The following is an 18,785-nucleotide window of genomic DNA, read 5'->3' as shown; positions in this document are numbered from 1 at the left end:
TTCTTTGCTCCAAGGAAATTGGTCCCCTGATCCGAGCGGATCTGTCTCACTGCTCCTCTAAGAGCTATGAAGCACCTCAAGGCATTCAAGAACGTGTCTGTTGAGAGGTCCTCCAACATTTCTATGTGGATGGCTGTGGAGCTCAAGCAGGTAATCAATAGACCGTATCTCTTGAATTCCTTACGACCCTGTTTGGTGTAAAATGGGCCGAAGCAATCAATCCCTGTGTATGAGAACGGAGGCGAGGGATCGACTCGGTCACTGGGTAGGTCCGCCATACGTTGTTGCTCTGCCGGACCACGCACCTTTCTGCAAGTGACACAGTACTTGATATGCTTGGCTACTATCTTGCTAGCACCTAATATCCAATAGCCATTGGCCCTGAGCTCATTCAACGTCTGACCTCGTCCTTGGTGCTGTGTCTTCTTGTGACAGTGGTCAAGAATGAGCTGGGTGACAATTCCTTCCCTAGGTAAGATCACTGGATGCTTCAACTCCAGGGATGCAGAAGACATCCGTAGTCTGCCTCCTACCCTGAGCAATCCATCTTGAAATATTGGATCAAGTTGATGCATCTTGTGAGTCTTTGGCAAGTTTGTGGACCCTTGGCTGAACAACTTGAGTTCTTCTTCAAAGGCCTCTCTCTGTGCTGCTCTGACTAGCACAAGACCAGCTTCTCTTCGTTCCTCAACACTGATGGGACCGGTTCTGTCTTTATGTGCCAGTCTTTTGATTCGCACAATAACGTTGAGAGCTGTGTTCCAATCTGAGAATCTTGAGATCCTTTTCAGGAAGTTGTCTTGTTCAACCGCGTCAGTTCTCAAGACCTTCACTTCGGGATCGCCCACAAGAAGTTCTGGTGTTCTTTGGTCTGTGACAATTTCTTGTTGCCACAAGAAGTCTGGTCCCCTCAGCCAACTTGAGTCTAGCAACTCTGCCACCTTGAGACCCCGTGACGCATGGTCTGCTGGATTCTGACCCGTCTCAACATAGAACCATTGGCTAGGATCAGTTGTGTCTCTGATCTTCTGAACACGGTTGGCTACAAATACATGGAAGCGTCTGGCTTCGTTCTTTATGTAACCGAGCACTACCTGTGAATCGGTCCAGAAAAACTCTTGATCTATTTCCAGCTCCAGCTCTTCTCGGAGGGTGTTACTAACCGCTGCAGAGACTGTTGCTGCTGTGAGCTCAAGGCGGGGAATGCTGGTAACCCTTACGGGTGCCACTCTGGCCTTACCCATGACTAATGCACAGTGCACTTTCTCATCTGCAACAACCCTAATGTAAGAGCATTGACCATAGCCACTAGTGCTGGCATCTGAGAAATGATGCAGCTCAATTTTTCTGACTGTGCCGAGGGTTTCAGGAATGAAGCATCTTGGAATTTCAATTCTTTGAAGACTCTGTAAGTCTTGGAGCCATGCTTCCCATTTTGGCTTCAGTTCAGGGGGAATGGGTTCATCCCATCCCACGCCCTGTCTGCACATCTCTTGCAGCACTCTCTTACCGTTCAAGAGGAAGGGAGCTAGAAATCCCAGTGGGTCGTAAACACTGGCGACTGTTGATAGGACTCCCCTCCGTGTGGCTGCCTTTTCTGTGAGGACGACATTTAATGTGAATGCATCCCTCTCAATGTTCCATCTTATGCCAAGTACACTCTGCGTCGGAAGCTCACTGTAATTCAGGTCTACATCTTGGACAGCACTGGCACGTTCACTCTCTGGTATTGCATCCAAAACTTCTCTGTTATTGGAGACGAATTTGTGTAAACGCAGCTGTCCCTTGCTGCAGATCTGTCGCGCTTCACTGACAAGCTGGTTGGCCTCTTCGACAGAATTAACGCTGACTAGCCCATCGTCCACATAAAAATTCTTGCGAAGGAAGGTTGCTGCTAGCGGGAAGTCCTTCTCATGTTCAGTGGCGAGGTGTTTCATGCCATAGTTGGCACATCCCGGTGACGATGCAGCGCCAAATATGTGGACACGCATGTGGTACTCTTTAGGCTCGCTCTCTGTATTTCCATTGTCCCACCAAAGGAATCGCATGTAATCACGGTCCTCTGGGCTGACGTGAAAACGATGAAACATTTTTTCCACATCGCAGTTGATTGCGATCTTGTATTGTCGAAATCTGCACAGGACTCCAGTTAGAGTGTTCGTTAAGTCTGGGCCTGTGAGCAGATGGTCGTTCAGGGAAGTGCCTTCAAATTTGGCGGAGCAGTCAAATACGACCCTAATTTTTTCAGGCTTCCTGGGATGATACACACCGTGGTGCGGAATGTACCATGTGTTGCCTTCTTTGGGATCCGAACTCGCTTCTTCTGCATCCCCATCTTTAAACACACCGTCCATGAACTTGAGGTAATCCTCTTTGTACTTAGGATTCTTCTCCATTTTTCTTTTTAAATGTTTCAGGCGCACTGTAGCAAGCTGCTTATTGTTTGGCAACTGAGGACGTGCCCTAAATGGTAGTGGCATTTCCAGATGTCCTGCTTCATTGTGCCTGACCTTGTCATTCAACAGGTGTAGAAATTGAATGTCTTCCTGTGATATTGTCTTTTCTTTTGGGTTTGTGTCAAGAAAGTCAGTCTCCAGTGCCTTAATCACTGAGGCGGGTGTGATGGGCGGAAGCTCCTTCACGGAGACACGATGACAGAATCTGGTCTCGTTGTTGGTGCTAGAGCAAGGCACTGTAGCTCCAACGATACTCCAGCCTAATGCTGTTTTGACTGCAAAAGGTTCATGTTCTTCTCCAGATACCACTTCCTGTGGTTTCAGAGCCCTTGCACAGTCATAGCCAATCAGGAGTCCGACTGGACAGTCCAACAAGCTTGGCATCTCTTCAGCCACGCTGTGAAGATGAGCCCACCTCTTTGCTGTTTCACTTGTTGGAATACTATTTTTCTCCAACGGAATGTATTCCTGGGTGTACGTTGGTGGTAGCTCAATGCTCTCTTGTGAGTGATATCCTCTCACTCTCAGTCCAACAGCTCTGTGGCAATTCACAATGGAACTCTTGTCAGTCATCGTTGACAGTTTCAACTTCACAGGTTCTGTGTGAGCTTGAATTTTTTGGCAGACATCCTGGTCTATGAACGTACTGCTGCTTTGTGTGTCCAATAATGCATAGACTAAGAGTTCTGGGCTGTTCTTTGCCGCACTGGAAAGCCAAACTGGGACAATCATGGAAGTACGATCACCGCTGTCCATTCTCACGTTGCAAAAGTTTGTGGCAGAACTTTCATCTTGCGATGGTACTTCTGGCTTCTCACGTTGAGGAAGATCCTCGTGGAGTGGAGTTGGGTGATTCCGCTTACAAATGTTACAAGTGGCTCTCTTTCGGCATTTTTTAGCAATGTGGCCGACTCTAAGACACCCAAAACACATGTTGTTGCTGATCACAAACTTTTTCTTGTCTTCAAGAGGCATGGCTGCGAATCTTTCACACTTGTAGATGAAGTGATTCTCCTTGCAGCAGACACATTCTAAGGGCCTTTGTGGTTGAGTGGCTGGCAGGCTGGCTGTAGAACCCACTGAGCTTGAACTAGGACCTTTCTGAGAGGAGGTTTCCTTTGGCATCTTAGCTGTTGTCACCAAAGTGTTGGCCTTAGCACGCTTCTGCTCTTTACCAGCTTTCTCATCATTGTTTTTCAGTGCGTGAAGAGATGAGACTGGGTTGCATGCAATACGTGCTTCTTCTGCCACAAAGCTTGAAAACTCCTTGAAGTTAGGATATGGTTTTCTTTCATCCAATGCTTTGCTCACAATCCGGTTCCAGCGTGTAGTTAACCAGTCAGGTAGCTTCTGCAGCAATTTCTGGTTTTCCTCACAATCATCTAACACTGTTAGACCAGAAACATGTGGCATTGCATTCTTACAAGAGATGAGGAAATCACTAAATTCTCTCAACTTCAGAGACTCCTTGGGTCCAATGTTAGGCCAGCTGCTCAGCTTACCTCGGAATGCTCTTTGAACAACGAACGGATGGCCATAACGTTTATTCAGGGCTTCCCATGCCTGGGTGTAAGCTTCTTCGTCGCTCCTATAGAATGTGCCTTCCAATACACAAAGTGCTTCTCCACTGATGTATTTCTTCAAGTAGAAGAGCCTGTGCGCTGAGTTTGTGCAAGTTGTTTCAATTAGCGCCTTGAAACTAGTGCGCCACTCTGTGAACTTGAGTGGGTCTCCTGTGAACGTGAATGGCTCTGGTGCTGGTAGTCTAGTCATTACCAGGGACTGTTTTAAGGCTTCAACCAGCAAGGTTTCATTGGAAGTTGGGGCTGCTTTGCTTTCAGCGCTAGGCAAGCATGAGTGAATTTGGGGCGCATGAATGGGTGGAGTGCTGTTATGCTGTGTGGGAAGCTGACGTGGAGGCAATGCGACTATTTCTCTTTCTCCTATTTCAGCATTTATTTTTGATTCCTCTTCAGCATATACGTTGTATTCAGCCTCCATGGCCTCAATATCTCTCTGATCTTCCATCATTTTTAACCTTTCTTGTTGGGCTATCACCTCTTTCCTTTGTTCGGATATTTCTTTTTCCCTTGTAATTTCAGCACGCTTCGAAGCCAATCGCGCCGCCACCTCTGTCTTCTTCTGTGACACCTGGCTACCAGGCAGACTGCCCCCTGCAGCTCTTGACACTGTTGAACCGTATATTGACTTGGCGTCATCTCTGTCGAGCAATTTTAAGAGTGATTCTTTCACTGTGTCGGGGTTGAACTCTTTGTCTGATTCTGCGTAGCGTGTCTTTAGAAGTGCGACTATTTCTGCTGTCACAGCAGCGCAGCTATCCATTCTTCGCCTGATGTCTGGAGATGGGGTGGTCATGGTGCGCAAGCTATCATATTCTTGCTTTAGTATTGGCTCATATACACCTACGGATTTTATCATGTCGCCTAGGTCATTTTTAGTGCACTGTTGCTTTAATTTGGTCCTGATAAACTGAACCTCAGCCTTAAAGTTGACATAGCCATACATGAACTTCTTTTCCTTTTTAGAGCTCTCCTCTTGTATGTATTGAACCCCTTTTTCAGTTTGATGCCTTTCTCTTTCAGACCGCCTCAATGTTTGTTCAGACTGAAGCGTTGGTTCGAGCCCTATTTTATGAACTTCAAGATCTGCATCAATTTCAGCTATGCGCTCTTCAATGCCCTGTCTCTCTGACTCTTCAAGTTCAGTGTTTAATTTTTCCTCCAAGTCTGTCTTCTCTATTTCCAGAGCATCAATTACTCCTTCAAGGACTCTTGTATCAGTTTTGCTTTCCATTTCGCTCAAAATATTAGCATACAACAGTGAAAATATTAAACCTTCAAATGTAGTATAAACTACTCAACCACAACTATGGAACATTCATGAAAATACACATTCACAAATAGAAAACAAGTTACACTGTTCAAGTTACAAATAGTCAAAATGCAACATTTTTTCTTTTCTCCTTTTCCTCTTTTTTTTTCCAAAGGAGCAAAAATATTCAGTTCAATCTGTCCAGTTCAATCAACAAAAACAAGTTAGAAAATATACCTGTTATCCATTGCAATAGCAGGCTTACTTGGCTGCAGCAATGTTCTGAGGATGTCCTAAAATGAACACCGTACTCTGTGCACCGTCGTCTTCTTGCGCTGTGCCTTCTTCCCGCGCTGGTCTGCAGCGCGCGCAACCTCGCTGAACAGATGCAAGAGCCAGTAGGCAGATCCTCGCGCTGGCCTACCCCGCCAAGCCACCGCTCTCGAAGCGCAGTCCCTCGGATCCTCACAGGACAGCTCGCGCAGCTCGTGGCTCTCTCTCTCGACGGCCGTTCCCTCTCGCGGGTCGCCGAGCTGTCCTCCTTCCATCGATGGTCTCGCGCTCACCATGCGAACTCTTCCTCCATCGGCCGCGGTTTCACCTCCATCCATCGAAGGCTGCACCTCGAAGCTTCTGAAGGAGCATGCTGCATCCATCGATTCTGCGTTTCACTCGGTCAACACCTTTCCCTCCTCGACGCAATCTTCGCTTTATCCAGACGGTTTCACTGGCCTGGAACTTCACGTCTGTCTCTCCCCTCGAAGGATGTTCTTCACTCCCCTCGGAGAACACGTTTTTCACTCCCCCTGGAGAACACGTTTTTCACTGTAGCTGCCCCTAACGCTCTTCTTCTAGTCAGAATTAAGCCACGCATCGACTGATGCTCGATGAGAGTGATGTTTTATTTTCTTCAAGCAGGAAACTTTAAATCTTCTTCAAATACCATCAAAACACCAAGGCACCGAAGCACGGTGAAAAAATGAAATGAAATAAAATACAGTCTTAGCTTTACCATCTTCACAACCAAATCAATATCAGGCCAATATCGTTTTCAGTCCGTGAATGTCCATGTGGCCTTCATGAAACTTAACATACGAAATCTTACAGCATATTTAAACATGAAATAAACACAAAATGTACAGAAAATGCAGTAAACATACCGTGTGCGCCTTCTGACTGGAAAATTAGGAGCTGCTAAAGGGCTTTACGGACAACTGTTGCACACGTCTTGCTCCATGAGCATGGCAGGCCCGAAAAGACTGAACACGCGTCTTCCCAATCACTTATCAAATTAGTCACATGACCACCTGTGCACGTCATCACGTCACCATTACACATCAAAATTATTAATTCACATTTTTATACAATTATTTATGAAATATAGAAAGAAAAAGAATATACAAATATCTTAGATCAAAAATATTGCAGGAAAATAAAATACAAAAATATAAATGCAGCAATTAAATTGTCACTCCTTTTCAGCGCCAGCTACAAAGCAGGACTTTCTAAATCTAGTCTGTACGCCTCTGAGCAACACATCATTTTCTGTTCCATTGCCAACTAATAATTCATATTTTTGTTTCCCCCCTCCTTGGTCACCTCTTTTCTTCAGCCTTCCACCATGGCAGGTCGGAGACTCCCCCGTACCACTTCTCCCTCTCAGACGGCACGCCGGTCACGGCCCAGACCCGGAGTGAGCTGTGCCGTAACCATGGCACCAGCGAGCAGCCCACCTTCCTCTCCACACACCTGCTGCAGAGGTGAGAGAGTTGAGGGGTGGTTTATGCAGGGAGTGTCTATTGCTGTTTTCACTGTGTAGCGAAGGGGAGTAGAGTTGCCCAGCCGGGACTCAAACCCACACTCTCTGGGGTAGTAAACTGGAGCTCTGACTGCTACACCAAAGAGCCAGGCTCGTTGGCGTGACAGTCAGAACACACCCACAACCCAAGTGATGATCACTCCATCACATACTGCATTTTCCTGACCTCATTAATGCAATAGAACTGGTTATTACACACAGCTTCCAGTATTCAATTGAGAAAGTTCCTGGTTTTTAATAGGATAGTTAATTAGTACACATACTTGCAGTGTTGAGTTACAATGTTACCACCTTCCATTGGGAGCTGGACAACTCATCTTCAGCTTTTAATTTTGTCCCAAAAGGACAATTGATTTTGAAAAAATATTTGCCAAGAGTACTACTGGTAGTTTCCGGATCAGTGATTAGTGATTACATTTGGGTTAGTGATTGTTGATTTTACAGTTGATCGCCAAATATGCAATGCATTGCCACTATAAAAAAAATGCTGTTACACTGAAGGCCTTGTATGGGTTTGCGTCATCCCAGGGAGCAGAACGGCTACCGGCCCAACCAGGGAGGGGTGATGCGGCCACAGGGCATGGGCAACCCCCACCCCCACCCTCACGGCCACCCGCACCAACACCCCCACCAGCACCCGCATCCGCACCAACACCAACACCCCAACGCCCAACAGATGAACATGATGGCCAACGGCTCCATGGGTATGGGTCCCCACCACCGGGGCTACGGCATGAGCGAGCCCAGACACATGGGGCCCAGAGGCCCCGGCGGAGGCGGCGGCGGTGGCGGGCCCATGTACGCCAACCGCATGGCTCAAATGAACCAGATGAACTCGATGGGTCAAATGAACCAGATGGGTCAAATGGGCTCTCAAATGAATCAAATGAACCACCCCATGAGTCAGATGAACCAGATGGGCGGGGGACCCATGAGCTCCTCGGGCGGCCAGATGGGGCACCACCACCAGATGAACCACCCGGGCATGCAGCCGCCGTTCCACGGAGGAGGAGGAGCTGGCGGAGGAGGAGGTGCAGGTGGCGGCTATGGCATGGGCATGACCAGCCCGCTGCACGGCAGCCCTGGCATGAACACGCCGCAGCCCAACATCATGGGCTCACCGCGGGTCAGGGGAAGCCCCAAGACGGGCGCCAGTCCCTTCTCGCCTGGAGGTATGTCGTAGTAGCATCTCAAAGGACTCACGTTATCTCGCGTTCGGGTCTATGTAACTCCACAATTTTCCCCTATATATTAATCACAAGTGACACGCTCAGGTTTCATAGTATACCGTATTTTTCGGACCATAAGACGCATATAAAATCATAAAATATTGTCAAAAACTGCCAGAGCGTCTTATAAGCCAGTGCGTCCAATGTGTAAAAAAAAATCATGGCCGCGAGACTCTGTCGATATTTTAGAACGACTTTGGGGGGAATCGGGTCTGCACGTTATGAAAAAATAGGCTACTTCTGGGTAGCCTATACCAGTAATCAAGAGCGTCGCTGGGCAGGCTGTGTACAGTAACCAGGTTACAATGGCTCTCTCTCTCTCTCTCTCTCTCTCTCTCTCTCGTGCGCGCATTGCAAGGTGTTGCATATTATTTGCTCGATGCAGAGGTGTGATGGCCTACCCGCTCTCGTTGACATGGTTGTGTGCATGGTTGCATGCATTCGCCAGACGTTATTGCAGTAAAGCATGTGAAAAGCGTGGAAGGGCCGTTGACTGGTATTTCAGTGTCCTTGACTGAAACAAGTTGCAAGACTCCACACTTCAACATCCTTTGCGATCGGCACAACAGTGATTCTTATCAGAAAGCTACTGTGCCTACGCACAGACCCTATAGTTAAATTTCAAACATTAGCGAACATTGAAAAAAGATCAGACAACAACCGTCGGGTAGGTTTATGAAAGCGGGGTTGAGAAGTTCCGCGAAAATGCATCGTCACGTCAGAGAAAGATGTTTGCTATTGTGCGACAACACTACCACTATTTCATGACTGCCTAAGTGTCTTCGTCATGGATGAATGGGCAACAATGTTTTTTCCAGCCAGGATTGCACTGAAAAGTAGGCTACTCCTGTTAAAAAAGGGCACGGGTGGCCGACGCTGTGCCTGCGCGTGTGTGTGTGTGGGAGGGAGGGGAGGGAGAGACGCGGAGCAGATCTCGAGGAGAGATGAGGGTCGCGACTCCTGAAATACCAGGCGATTCTTTTTCAATGTTCTATGAATCTTTTGCTGAATAGCCTACATTAAATGTGTTTAAACATTTGTTTTCTTTCAAAGAACATGCGTACAATTTAATGTTGGCTTCATGTTAACTGCTCGACAACGCTAGTGATATTCGGCAACGTTTGATATTGCGTGTATTCGGCCACGCATGTTATTTTTTGTGCATTCCTAACAACAACAGCATTAGTTATGAAATTATGACATTAGTTATGAAGTACGTCCTATGACGCAGTGCGTCTTGTCTGTGAAAAAAGTCACGGTCCTTGGTGGTGCGTCTTTTAACCCAGTGCGTCTTTTGGTCCCGAAAATACGGTAGCTATTTAATTTATTAACCATTATGTAAAGAATTGCAAAAGTATATTATTCATACAGTATAATAATGTAGGCATATCCGACATAAGATTTGTATTTCCTTCATATGGTTTCTTGTACACCATCTTCCAACTCATGTTGTATCTTGTGGCCTTGCCCTTTTTGTTCAGTTCTAAGGTACAATGACAATGAAAGTCATTAAGTTCCCCTTCTTTTGCCTTGCATACAGTAATTGCACTCAGGCTTGCCAAACCCCATTTCCCCTGTGTAAATCATAAATGAAACCATTTATCATTGTTGTTGCACATACTGTATGCGTCTCATTTCGGAGCTTCTGAATTCAAGTTATTTGATGATTACAAACCCTGCAGAGATGTATTGTTGATGTAGACATGTATTAGCCAATGTAGTTAAAAGTTTACGAGCAAGTTTTGTTTTTTACTCACACACTGAAAGACACATGTTCTGACAAAAGGAGCGTTTTATCAACTGAGAGCAGAGCAGGCGTTTTTAGCATCACTGCTTTTTCTCTGTACTCCCCTTGTAGCGCTGTCAATGTCTTTTTTATATGTTTAGTTGAACGCCATATTGGAGTCTGGTCAAACGCAATTTCAAACTTCTGTGCTAACCCTGTTATATATAGATTTTTAACAATAAAGTTTACTTGACTTGTCTTGGCTAAATATCATGTGTCTGCTGTTTCCACAGGCCTGCACTCCCCTATGGGCTCCATGGGTGGTGGCGGTGGCTCTGGCTCCGGTGGAGGAGGCAGCTTCTCCAGCAGCTCCCTCAATGCCCTGCAGGCCATCAGCGAGTGTGTGGGCTCCTCCCTGCCCTCCTCGCTCTCCTCCCCGGCCCTCAAGCCCGACTCCTCGCCCAGCCTGGGTCCCGGCGGCCAGCACGGCCCACACGGTCCCCACGGTCCTCACAGCCATGGCCCGCCCCACCCGCACCAGAACCCCAATCAGAACGGGCCCTGCAAGCCTCAGCCGCCGGGCGGGCCCCATTCGCATTCAGACTCCAAGAGTCCAGCGGCTGCTGGTGCTGGTGGAGGTTCGCATTCGCCACCAGAGGGCGCTGTGAAGAGCGAAGGCCACCAGTCTTGTAAAGAGAGCGGCGGCGGCGGCGGTCCTGGAGGGTCGGAGCCCAACCGCGGCCGAGTCCCCGACAAGGCCAACCACAAGAAGCTCCTGCAGCTGCTCACCTCCCCCACCGACGACCTGAGTGTGGGTGGAGGCCCAGGAGGAGGAGGTGGAGGAGGAGGAGTAGGCCAGTCCGGCCGCGCCACCACGCCCATGGGGCTGGACGGGAAGGAGCCCACGGGCATGACCAGCCCCACCTCCACGGGAGTCTCGTCCTCCTCCTCAGCAGGTGAGTGTGCGTGCGTGCATACGTGTGAGAGAGAGAGAGAATGCGTGTGTGTACAGTATGTGAACTGCTGTAAGGCTGATTATTGTAAGTGTGTGTGCTATATGCTTAATACAATATGCAATAATGTGTATTAGGTCTTTGTGTATGTTGTGCATTTGTGTATTTACATTATGTAAGCTTTCAAATTCCTTTATTTCCCTCGGAAAAAAATAAAAGTACTCTTCTCTACTCTACTCTTCTCTTCTCTACTCTACTCTACTCTGCTCTACAAGGTCCTCCCGGCTCCATGCAGTGCCCTCACCAGGGCTCGGGCGGCGTGTCCTCCACGGGGGGTCCGGGCGGCCACCACGGCACGCCCCACTCCCTGCAGGAGAAGCACCGCATCCTCCACAAGCTGCTGCAGAACGGCAACACCCCGGACGACGTGGCCCGCATCACGGCCGAGGCCACGGGGAAAGTGCCCCTGAGCCAGGAGGCGGCGGCTGCAGCGGCGGCGGCAGCAGCAGAAGCTGGAAGAGGAGGAGGAGGAGGAGCGGAGGTGAAGCAGGAACAGGACAGCCCCAAGAAGGAGAAGACCCACGCGCTCCTCCACTACCTGCTCAATAACGATGACTCCAAAGACCCGGGGGCAGGGGGGCGTGGAGGGGATAGTAAGCCTAAGCCGGAGGAGCTGGAGGGGGCTATGGGGGGATCGGGGCCCGGCTCCGGTATCTCCTCAACCAACACGGGCGGACTCGAGGGCAAGGTCAAGATGGAACCTTCAGATGAGGTGTGTGGAGGAATTTTTAAAAAGCAGAAATTGTGTTTTTTGCCTCAACAATTCTCTTTTGTCAACTGTGACTAATACATTAAGACTGGAAGACTACATGACTAGACAGTGCCCTCACTATCATATATTTTGTGGCACCAAGCCATCATCAGAGTATGACTTTTTTGCCACTTGACTGTGCTTGTGACTTTACTCCAAACATCTGAAGCCTAGCAGTTAGAGCGGAGAGAGTACAGGAAGATGCTATATCACCTGTTGACCTTATTTCACTGCTGACGTGTTGCGATTCTGCCATCTTCTCCTATAGCTGGACAGTCTGGAGTCGACGCTGGGCGGCTTCCGTGGAGCCGGAGGGATGTTCAGGGACGGGCCAGAGGGAATCAACAAGCAGGGCAACGGACCTAACAACAGTGCCCATGGTAACCAGACTAAATGTAAACAACCACCCCTAATCTACTCCTCTTAAGAGTTCTCGGCCTAAAATTGGCTTTGCTTTGCAAAAGTTTGTATTAGTGAATAGTCTGTCATGGTGCTGCTACATTTGTATAATTTCACTGTATCGCACCTGGGCTTCATTATGTGGAACTGGGGCTGAAGCTCTATACTAGCTTTTGCCCCTAAATGCGTTTTGGTGCATTAAACATGCACATAAACCTACAACACAGAATTAAGTCATCCTAATATTGCATCATGTAGGGGGAAAATCAGAGAAGTGCTGACAAATGTATAGGAATCCGTTGAATCTTACATGCTCTATAATAGCCAAGAAAGCTTATTTCTTATTTCTTATGTGTCCTCCAGACAGGGACGGTGTGTGTGGGGGCCCGGCCCAGCGGACGCCCTTCCAGAGGGCCGTGTCTGTGGACAGCAAGCCTCCCGTCGGCATGGGGGGAACCGGTCGCAGGAGCGCCCCTTGTCCTGGCCTGGTCAAGCAGGAGAGTGCAGACAGCGCACTGAGCAGCATGGGTGAGCTAGCTCCCTCTGCTGGACACTCATATCACCTGCAGCTTCAAGGCAGTCAAAACAGAAAATGACCATAGCAGCAGCTATCATGCATCTCCCAATTGTAACTGAACTGCATGGTTGCTATACACATATACTGCATTTTCAGCTTTTTTCCCCCATTAAGACAGATTGTGTATACATGTATTTTTGTGATATATCAAAACTCCTCAATGGTAGTACTGAAGTACAGCAGAGATGCATTGGTATCCAGAGGGATGCCATCGTATTGCTTTCTACATAAAGCGGGGAGCAGCTGTCCTTAACAATATCTTTCTGCATTCCTCGCAGGTGGCATGAGCAGGGGCATGGGCATGCCTGGGCAGCAGGGTGGTATGATGGGCGCCAGCGACTGGGGCATGACCAGGTCGAGCGCCAGTCCAGTAGGCCCCCCTAACATGGGCCCCGGCCCCAAAGGCATGATGGGAGGCCCCATGGTGAACCGCTCCAACAGCATGCCGGCCACGCGCTCCATCCTGCAGCAGCAGCTCATGGATATGGGTATGGATACGGATATTTTTAGTTTATTTGATTGCGTGTTAAGTGTTTTCCTCTATTGCTTATTTAAAGTTCCACTTATATACTACATATGAATGTGCTATATAAGTACAATTTGATTTGACGACTTGGAGGTCTTTGGAGTTAGTGGATATGAACAGGAGGATACAATATGTTGTTTACCAATGAGTTTCAGGAGAGGGATGATGAATAGTAATGTGGAAGCATAGTATTTACCAAATAAAGTAATTCCATTGCCTTTTGGCTGTGACACGCACACAATTGTCCCTCCATCCTCATGTGTGTTATGGTTTTATGGCCCAAAGAGTTTAAATCTGAGCAATTACTTTTTTAGTGAAAGCCCGACTGGGAAACTCCAACTCCCATTGTCATTGTGTCACAGCACACTGTGCACACGGCACGCAACAAAATTGCCTTTATGCAATTTGAGCACTGGTTAACTACTCCCCCCACAAACCTGGTGAGTCGGGAGTTGAACCGGCAACCTTTGGGCTGATGCCTTAACCGCTTACCCATAACTACAAGATTTCAAGTTAAGAAGTGCAATTTGTTTGCAGCCAAACTGGATAAGGACACTTGAATGAATGAGCGTCTTCTCTGACGTGTTGTTTTGCTGTTGTGTTGTGTAGGTCCTAATGACGTCCACATAGGCATGAATGCGTTCAGAGGACAGGGCCCTCACTCCCAGTCATCCTCCTGGCCTGACAGAGGCATGATGGACGGACCTCCGGGCGGCGGCAACAGGTACGCAATCTACAGCCCTTTGCTTTTAACCCATCGATGCCTGAAACGCCTGATGAATGCTAGGCCTGTCACGATAACAATTTTTGCCAGACGATAACGATAACAAGAAATTATTGCGATAATCGATAATATTGTCTCTCTCGCCATTTTCAAACAATATAATGTGCAATAAAAAAACACTGCTATGCAAGGTGCGGCCTCCTTCTTGAAACATTGAATTTAACATTTGGGCCAGCACCCTCAGAGGTTTAAATAGGCCTAATTAAGATTGTCGCCTGCTCCAAGAAGAAATGTGTCAAACAATATAATGATGTAAAAATGCAATAAAAATGTGCCTACACCCCTTCACATTTGTAAAGCATCACGGCAGAATGTATAGGCCTATATGTGTTTTTAATTACATCCTCATGGAGCACAATATGCTCTAAATAGGCTTTTTTGTATTTATTATTAGGGTAAGTTATAGTCTTACTTTAATATTTTCTGTTATTTATCTTTCTCAAGCACAGTGAATTGCTTATAGGCCTATCCATGGGGTGATGTAAAATTATTGGTGGGGTACTGGTGGGGTATTGTTACTGGTGGGGTATTGTTAATTCACAAATTATTACTTAGACAGCTTATTTCACCAAAATGCACGTTGTTACTAGCTAATTGTCAGTCAAAACCCAAATCAGCCCTGTTAAAGGAATTTCAACATCAGCAAAAAGCAAAAGAGCATGAACAGATGCTTGTTCCAGGTGCAGGCAGCGCTCTCTCTCTCTCCCTCCCCGATACCCTCGACTGGAGCAAGTTGCAATTCTGCGCACTTTAAAGTCCTTTATGAACGCCCATACATTGATTCTTATGAGTTATGAGTCGCCATGCCTCTGTTTTCCCCTGTAGCGCGCTCAACCGTTCACATTCTCCTGTGTGACTGATTTAAATCCACAAATCTTATCTTCATTATTTGCTTGCGGACTGCCTACTCATATTGTTAGGTCTAAATAAACAAGAAATATAGCGAAAATCACAAAAAGAACAGACAACGAACGTCGGGGTAGGAGGCGCATTGAAATAATAGGGGAAACTCGACGAGGTTTAAAATAACAGCCTCAGAGCAAGTTTGTCGCGACGGTACCACTATTTCATGTTTGCACAAACACGTCTTCGTGGTGGATATTGGGTTGCTGCGCATGTTTCAAAATGAACATTTGCCTCCGTGTTGGAGCTGTTCATTCCCCTCTCTGAGGAACGTTGCAGATGCGCTGACAGAGACTGGAAGAATATTGCGCTCCTAGTCTCTAGCGCTGATTCTTTGTCGAGGCTTATAAGCGACGCGCGGGAACACCAGCGTTCTTTTTCAAAGACGCAAGTAGCCAGATCAATGCACCTTTTTCAACCAGAACTGCACTGAAACTTAAAATTACACCAACATTTAAGCGTCATTGCGCTGCGTTGGCCTATAACGCGCCATCAGTCATACGGCTACGGTAGAGAAAGAGAGGGGAAACAAAACACCACGCAAATAACTTATCGTTACTTATCGGGGCCAGAAAAGTGATCGTCCTTGTAAAAAGTTACCGTCCGATTTATTGACTTATCGGATATCGTGACAGGCTTAATGAATGCCCAAGCCATTTTTTGGTAAAGGTATTGTCAGCCTATAAAAACCGAAATATCTCAGCCTCTGAAGCACATGAAAACGTGACATAAATTGCATTTAAAAGCTTATCTTGCTTTAGGACCTGTTTGTTCTGCTCTAACATACCCACATTGTTTTTAAAAAGTCTCCCAATTTCATGGGCCTGAATGTTGCGCCATGTAGTTTCAGGCACTAGGGTGTCTAGGATCTTGTGGCATGCACCATCCCACATCAATGGGTTATTACTCATAAAAATAGGTACTTTACGTTCACATTTGGTAAATACGTTATTGGTGCTTCAGATACAATTCCTATTTTTTCCTGTTTTTCTAGTGCCTTTGGATAAAAGCATCTGCCAAATGTAAATTTAACGTAATATGTTTTTGATTCTAAGTGGGTCATCACGTCTGGTCGTCCGCAGGCCCCAGTTTGGTAATCCCCTAGATGAGTTGCTGGTGCCGCCCTCCACCAGCGAGGGCCAGAGTGACGAGCGGGCTCTACTGGACCAGCTGGACTCCCTCCTCAACAACACAGACGTCATCGCCCTGGAGGAGATCGACCGAGCACTGGGCATCCCAGACCTGGTCGGCCAGGTAAGACATGCACACGCGCGCGCACACGCGCACGCACGCACACGCACGCACACACACGCGCACACACACACACACACACATACATACACACTCCTCAACAAAGACGTCATAGCTCTGGAGGAGATTAATCCAGCGCTGGGCATCCCCTACCTGGTTGGCCAGGTAAAGACTGAAAAGGAAATGAATGCGTCGTTGCTCACCAAGTTAGCAACTTACTTGATTGCAAAGTGATTTCCTATTGCCAAGCTACTAAGTTGCTAAATTGTCAGCAAAGATGCTGTTTTGAAACTGGGTCCCGGTCAGCCAGATAAGGGCAGAAATAAGTGGCTTTGGATAAAAGCGTCTGCTAGATGTAATGTAATGCAACTTGTCTTCATCTTCCACAGGGTCCCGGCCACAATCCCCAGCAGCAGCAGCAGCCCCATCCCTCCGAGCCCTTCTCCGGCCCCGAGCCCCCCATGGGCATGGAGGCCAAGCCCATGTACAGCCAGGGCTACCCGGGCCCCCCCGCCGGCATGGGGGGCATGCAGGGTGGCTACGGGCCTGGTGGTGGCGGACCGGGAGGACCCATGCCAGGCCAGGCGGGCGCAGGCTTTAATCCCATGATGAGCCAGATGGGGCAGCAGCCGGGCGGCTTCCCTGGCATGGGGCCCATGGGCGGCATGGCAGGGCACCCGCGCGCCAACATGATGCCACACCCGCGCATGATGAGCGCCACCAAGCCGCTACGCATGCAGCTGCAGCAGAGACTACAGGGACAACAGGTACAGTAGGCATGGGTGGATATTCAACAGGTCAAAGATCCATGCACAGCTTCTAGGTGCTGGTAAACGCAGGAGTGTCCCAATACTTCAAAAGAAAGAAGCTTACCGCACACTTTCTAGACTTTATGCTCAGTTATTCAGAGCGAGGCATGGGTGGATTACTCATAAGGGCAGGGCTCCAACTGGCCAAATGTTGGTGAAAATTCAGTTTGGCTGGTAGAAAACAAAACTTACTAGTCACTTTGATCCATTAGTAAGTATGTGTTTGGCTAGCAAGATTCACCTCTACTAGCCATTTTGGCTGGTGATGAAAATAGTTGATTTAGAGCCCTGCATGAGGACCATTGGCACAGTGTCCTGGGGCACCAACCATTTATGACCAGTGAGGGGGGAAACCACGAGAGAGACACTAACTTCACTCACTAATAGTGTTCATAAAGGGGACAGCTGTGCAGTATAGTCACGGGGGCACCAAATTGGCTAAATACTGTCCTGCAGGTAGGACTCGACAGGAGATTCAGTAGTACACACAAGACGTGTCATTCACATGGTTTGAAATTACTGTGTTTGTTGTGCTTTTTGATCATCAACCACATGTGAACAGCATAATTGCTTTTTTATTGTCTCAGTCACGATCAGATTTGTATTTTGGATCAGACAAGCTTCCTGTATATGCGTTTACAGAATAGTTGTTGTGCACCTGTGTAAATATTATTGGCTGATTTTTTTATTTTTATTTTTATTTTTATTTTTTTTAACAATCTGTCTCTGCATGTGGTGGAGAAGGTTTCTGAGATGCTTGACACCCGTTCACTTTCTTCTCGTCCTCCAGTTCATGAACCAGAGTCGGCAGGCCATGGCCATGAAGATGGAGGGGGGCCCAGGTGCCAATCCAGCCATGAGGCCCGGCATGCAGCCAGGCATGGGAGGACAGGTAGGCCCACACCAAAGTGTGCATTCCAATATGCAGACTTCCGTCTTCCACTTGTGCTTGTGCCCTTGCCCCGCCTCCTGCCCTGCCTCTGTGGATAAAACAATAAAGTTTTCCCTACTGTCAGCCTAGCCACACCCACTTTTGGGGGACTGTTCTTCATACACTATCCCAATTTCAAATGAGAAAATGACATTGAAATTGTGCTTTTGCAAGATATTGAATTAATTTTCTGTTGTCAGTGACATCATTATGAGGTCACAAGCAGATAAGTGAGCAAGGGAGGACAGAAGTCTGCGTATTGGAATCCACCCATAGTTTCAATATGGTATCCAAGATGAAGCAGACCACTTGTCACCAATGCAAAGTGGGATCAAATCCGGGTCTCCTAAACGGACGTGACTTTCCATTGAACTCCATTCATTCTGAACCCCCAGTAGTCACCTAAAAGGGGCATGGCAGCTTAGAACATCTTGTGAAAGGAGTTGTGAAGAGAATGGTGATTAAACAATTCTCTGTCTGTCTCTTTCTCTTTCTCTTTCTCTTTCTCTGTCTCTGTCTCTGCATCTCTCTCTCTCTCTCTCTCTCTCTCTCTCTCTCTCTCTCTCTCTCTCTCTCTCTCTCTCTCTGTCTCTCTCTCTCTCTCTGTCTGAATAGTCTGAATCAAAGGGTATTGGCTTTATACTTGTATCGCTAGTTGGCTAATCTTCATCAGGGTTGTATTTGCTGAAGCATGAAATCAACAAAGCCCCTTAGTCTATTACCCTGTCTCCAGTTTTACTCCCAGAGAGCTTATTTACTAGGGAAATATGTCTACTCGG

General features: G+C 47.5%; 1 protein-coding gene across 4 annotated transcripts in view; it reads left to right on the top strand.

Annotated features, from left to right (window-relative positions):
* ncoa3 (nuclear receptor coactivator 3) overlaps positions 1-18,785 on the top strand; it is a 78,615-nt gene that overhangs the window by 52,899 nt on the left and 6,931 nt on the right. Inside the window, exons 11-21 of one of the 4 annotated variants that reach the window (XM_063215548.1) lie at positions 6,901-7,048; positions 7,636-8,279; positions 10,356-11,018; positions 11,291-11,787; positions 12,095-12,206; positions 12,589-12,753; positions 13,081-13,290; positions 13,938-14,052; positions 16,098-16,269; positions 16,656-17,033; positions 17,866-17,967. In XM_063215548.1, coding sequence (XP_063071618.1) covers positions 6,901-7,048; positions 7,636-8,279; positions 10,356-11,018; positions 11,291-11,787; positions 12,095-12,206; positions 12,589-12,753; positions 13,081-13,290; positions 13,938-14,052; positions 16,098-16,269; positions 16,656-17,033; positions 17,866-17,967 — 3,206 coding nt within the window. Of the gene's footprint in view, positions 1-6,900; positions 7,049-7,635; positions 8,280-10,355; positions 11,019-11,290; positions 11,788-12,094; positions 12,222-12,588; positions 12,754-13,080; positions 13,291-13,937; positions 14,053-16,070; positions 16,270-16,655; positions 17,034-17,865; positions 17,968-18,785 lie in introns of all 4 variants that reach the window. The other 3 variants (XM_063215546.1, XM_063215547.1, XM_063215545.1) reach the window with 3 other exon arrangements.

Source organism: Engraulis encrasicolus, chromosome 14 (assembly GCF_034702125.1).
Source record: "Engraulis encrasicolus isolate BLACKSEA-1 chromosome 14, IST_EnEncr_1.0, whole genome shotgun sequence".
Classification (NCBI taxonomy): Eukaryota; Metazoa; Chordata; class Actinopteri; order Clupeiformes; family Engraulidae; genus Engraulis; species Engraulis encrasicolus.
The sequence above is the reverse complement of the archived record's forward strand: the minus strand, read 5'-3'. Positions and strand labels throughout refer to the sequence as shown.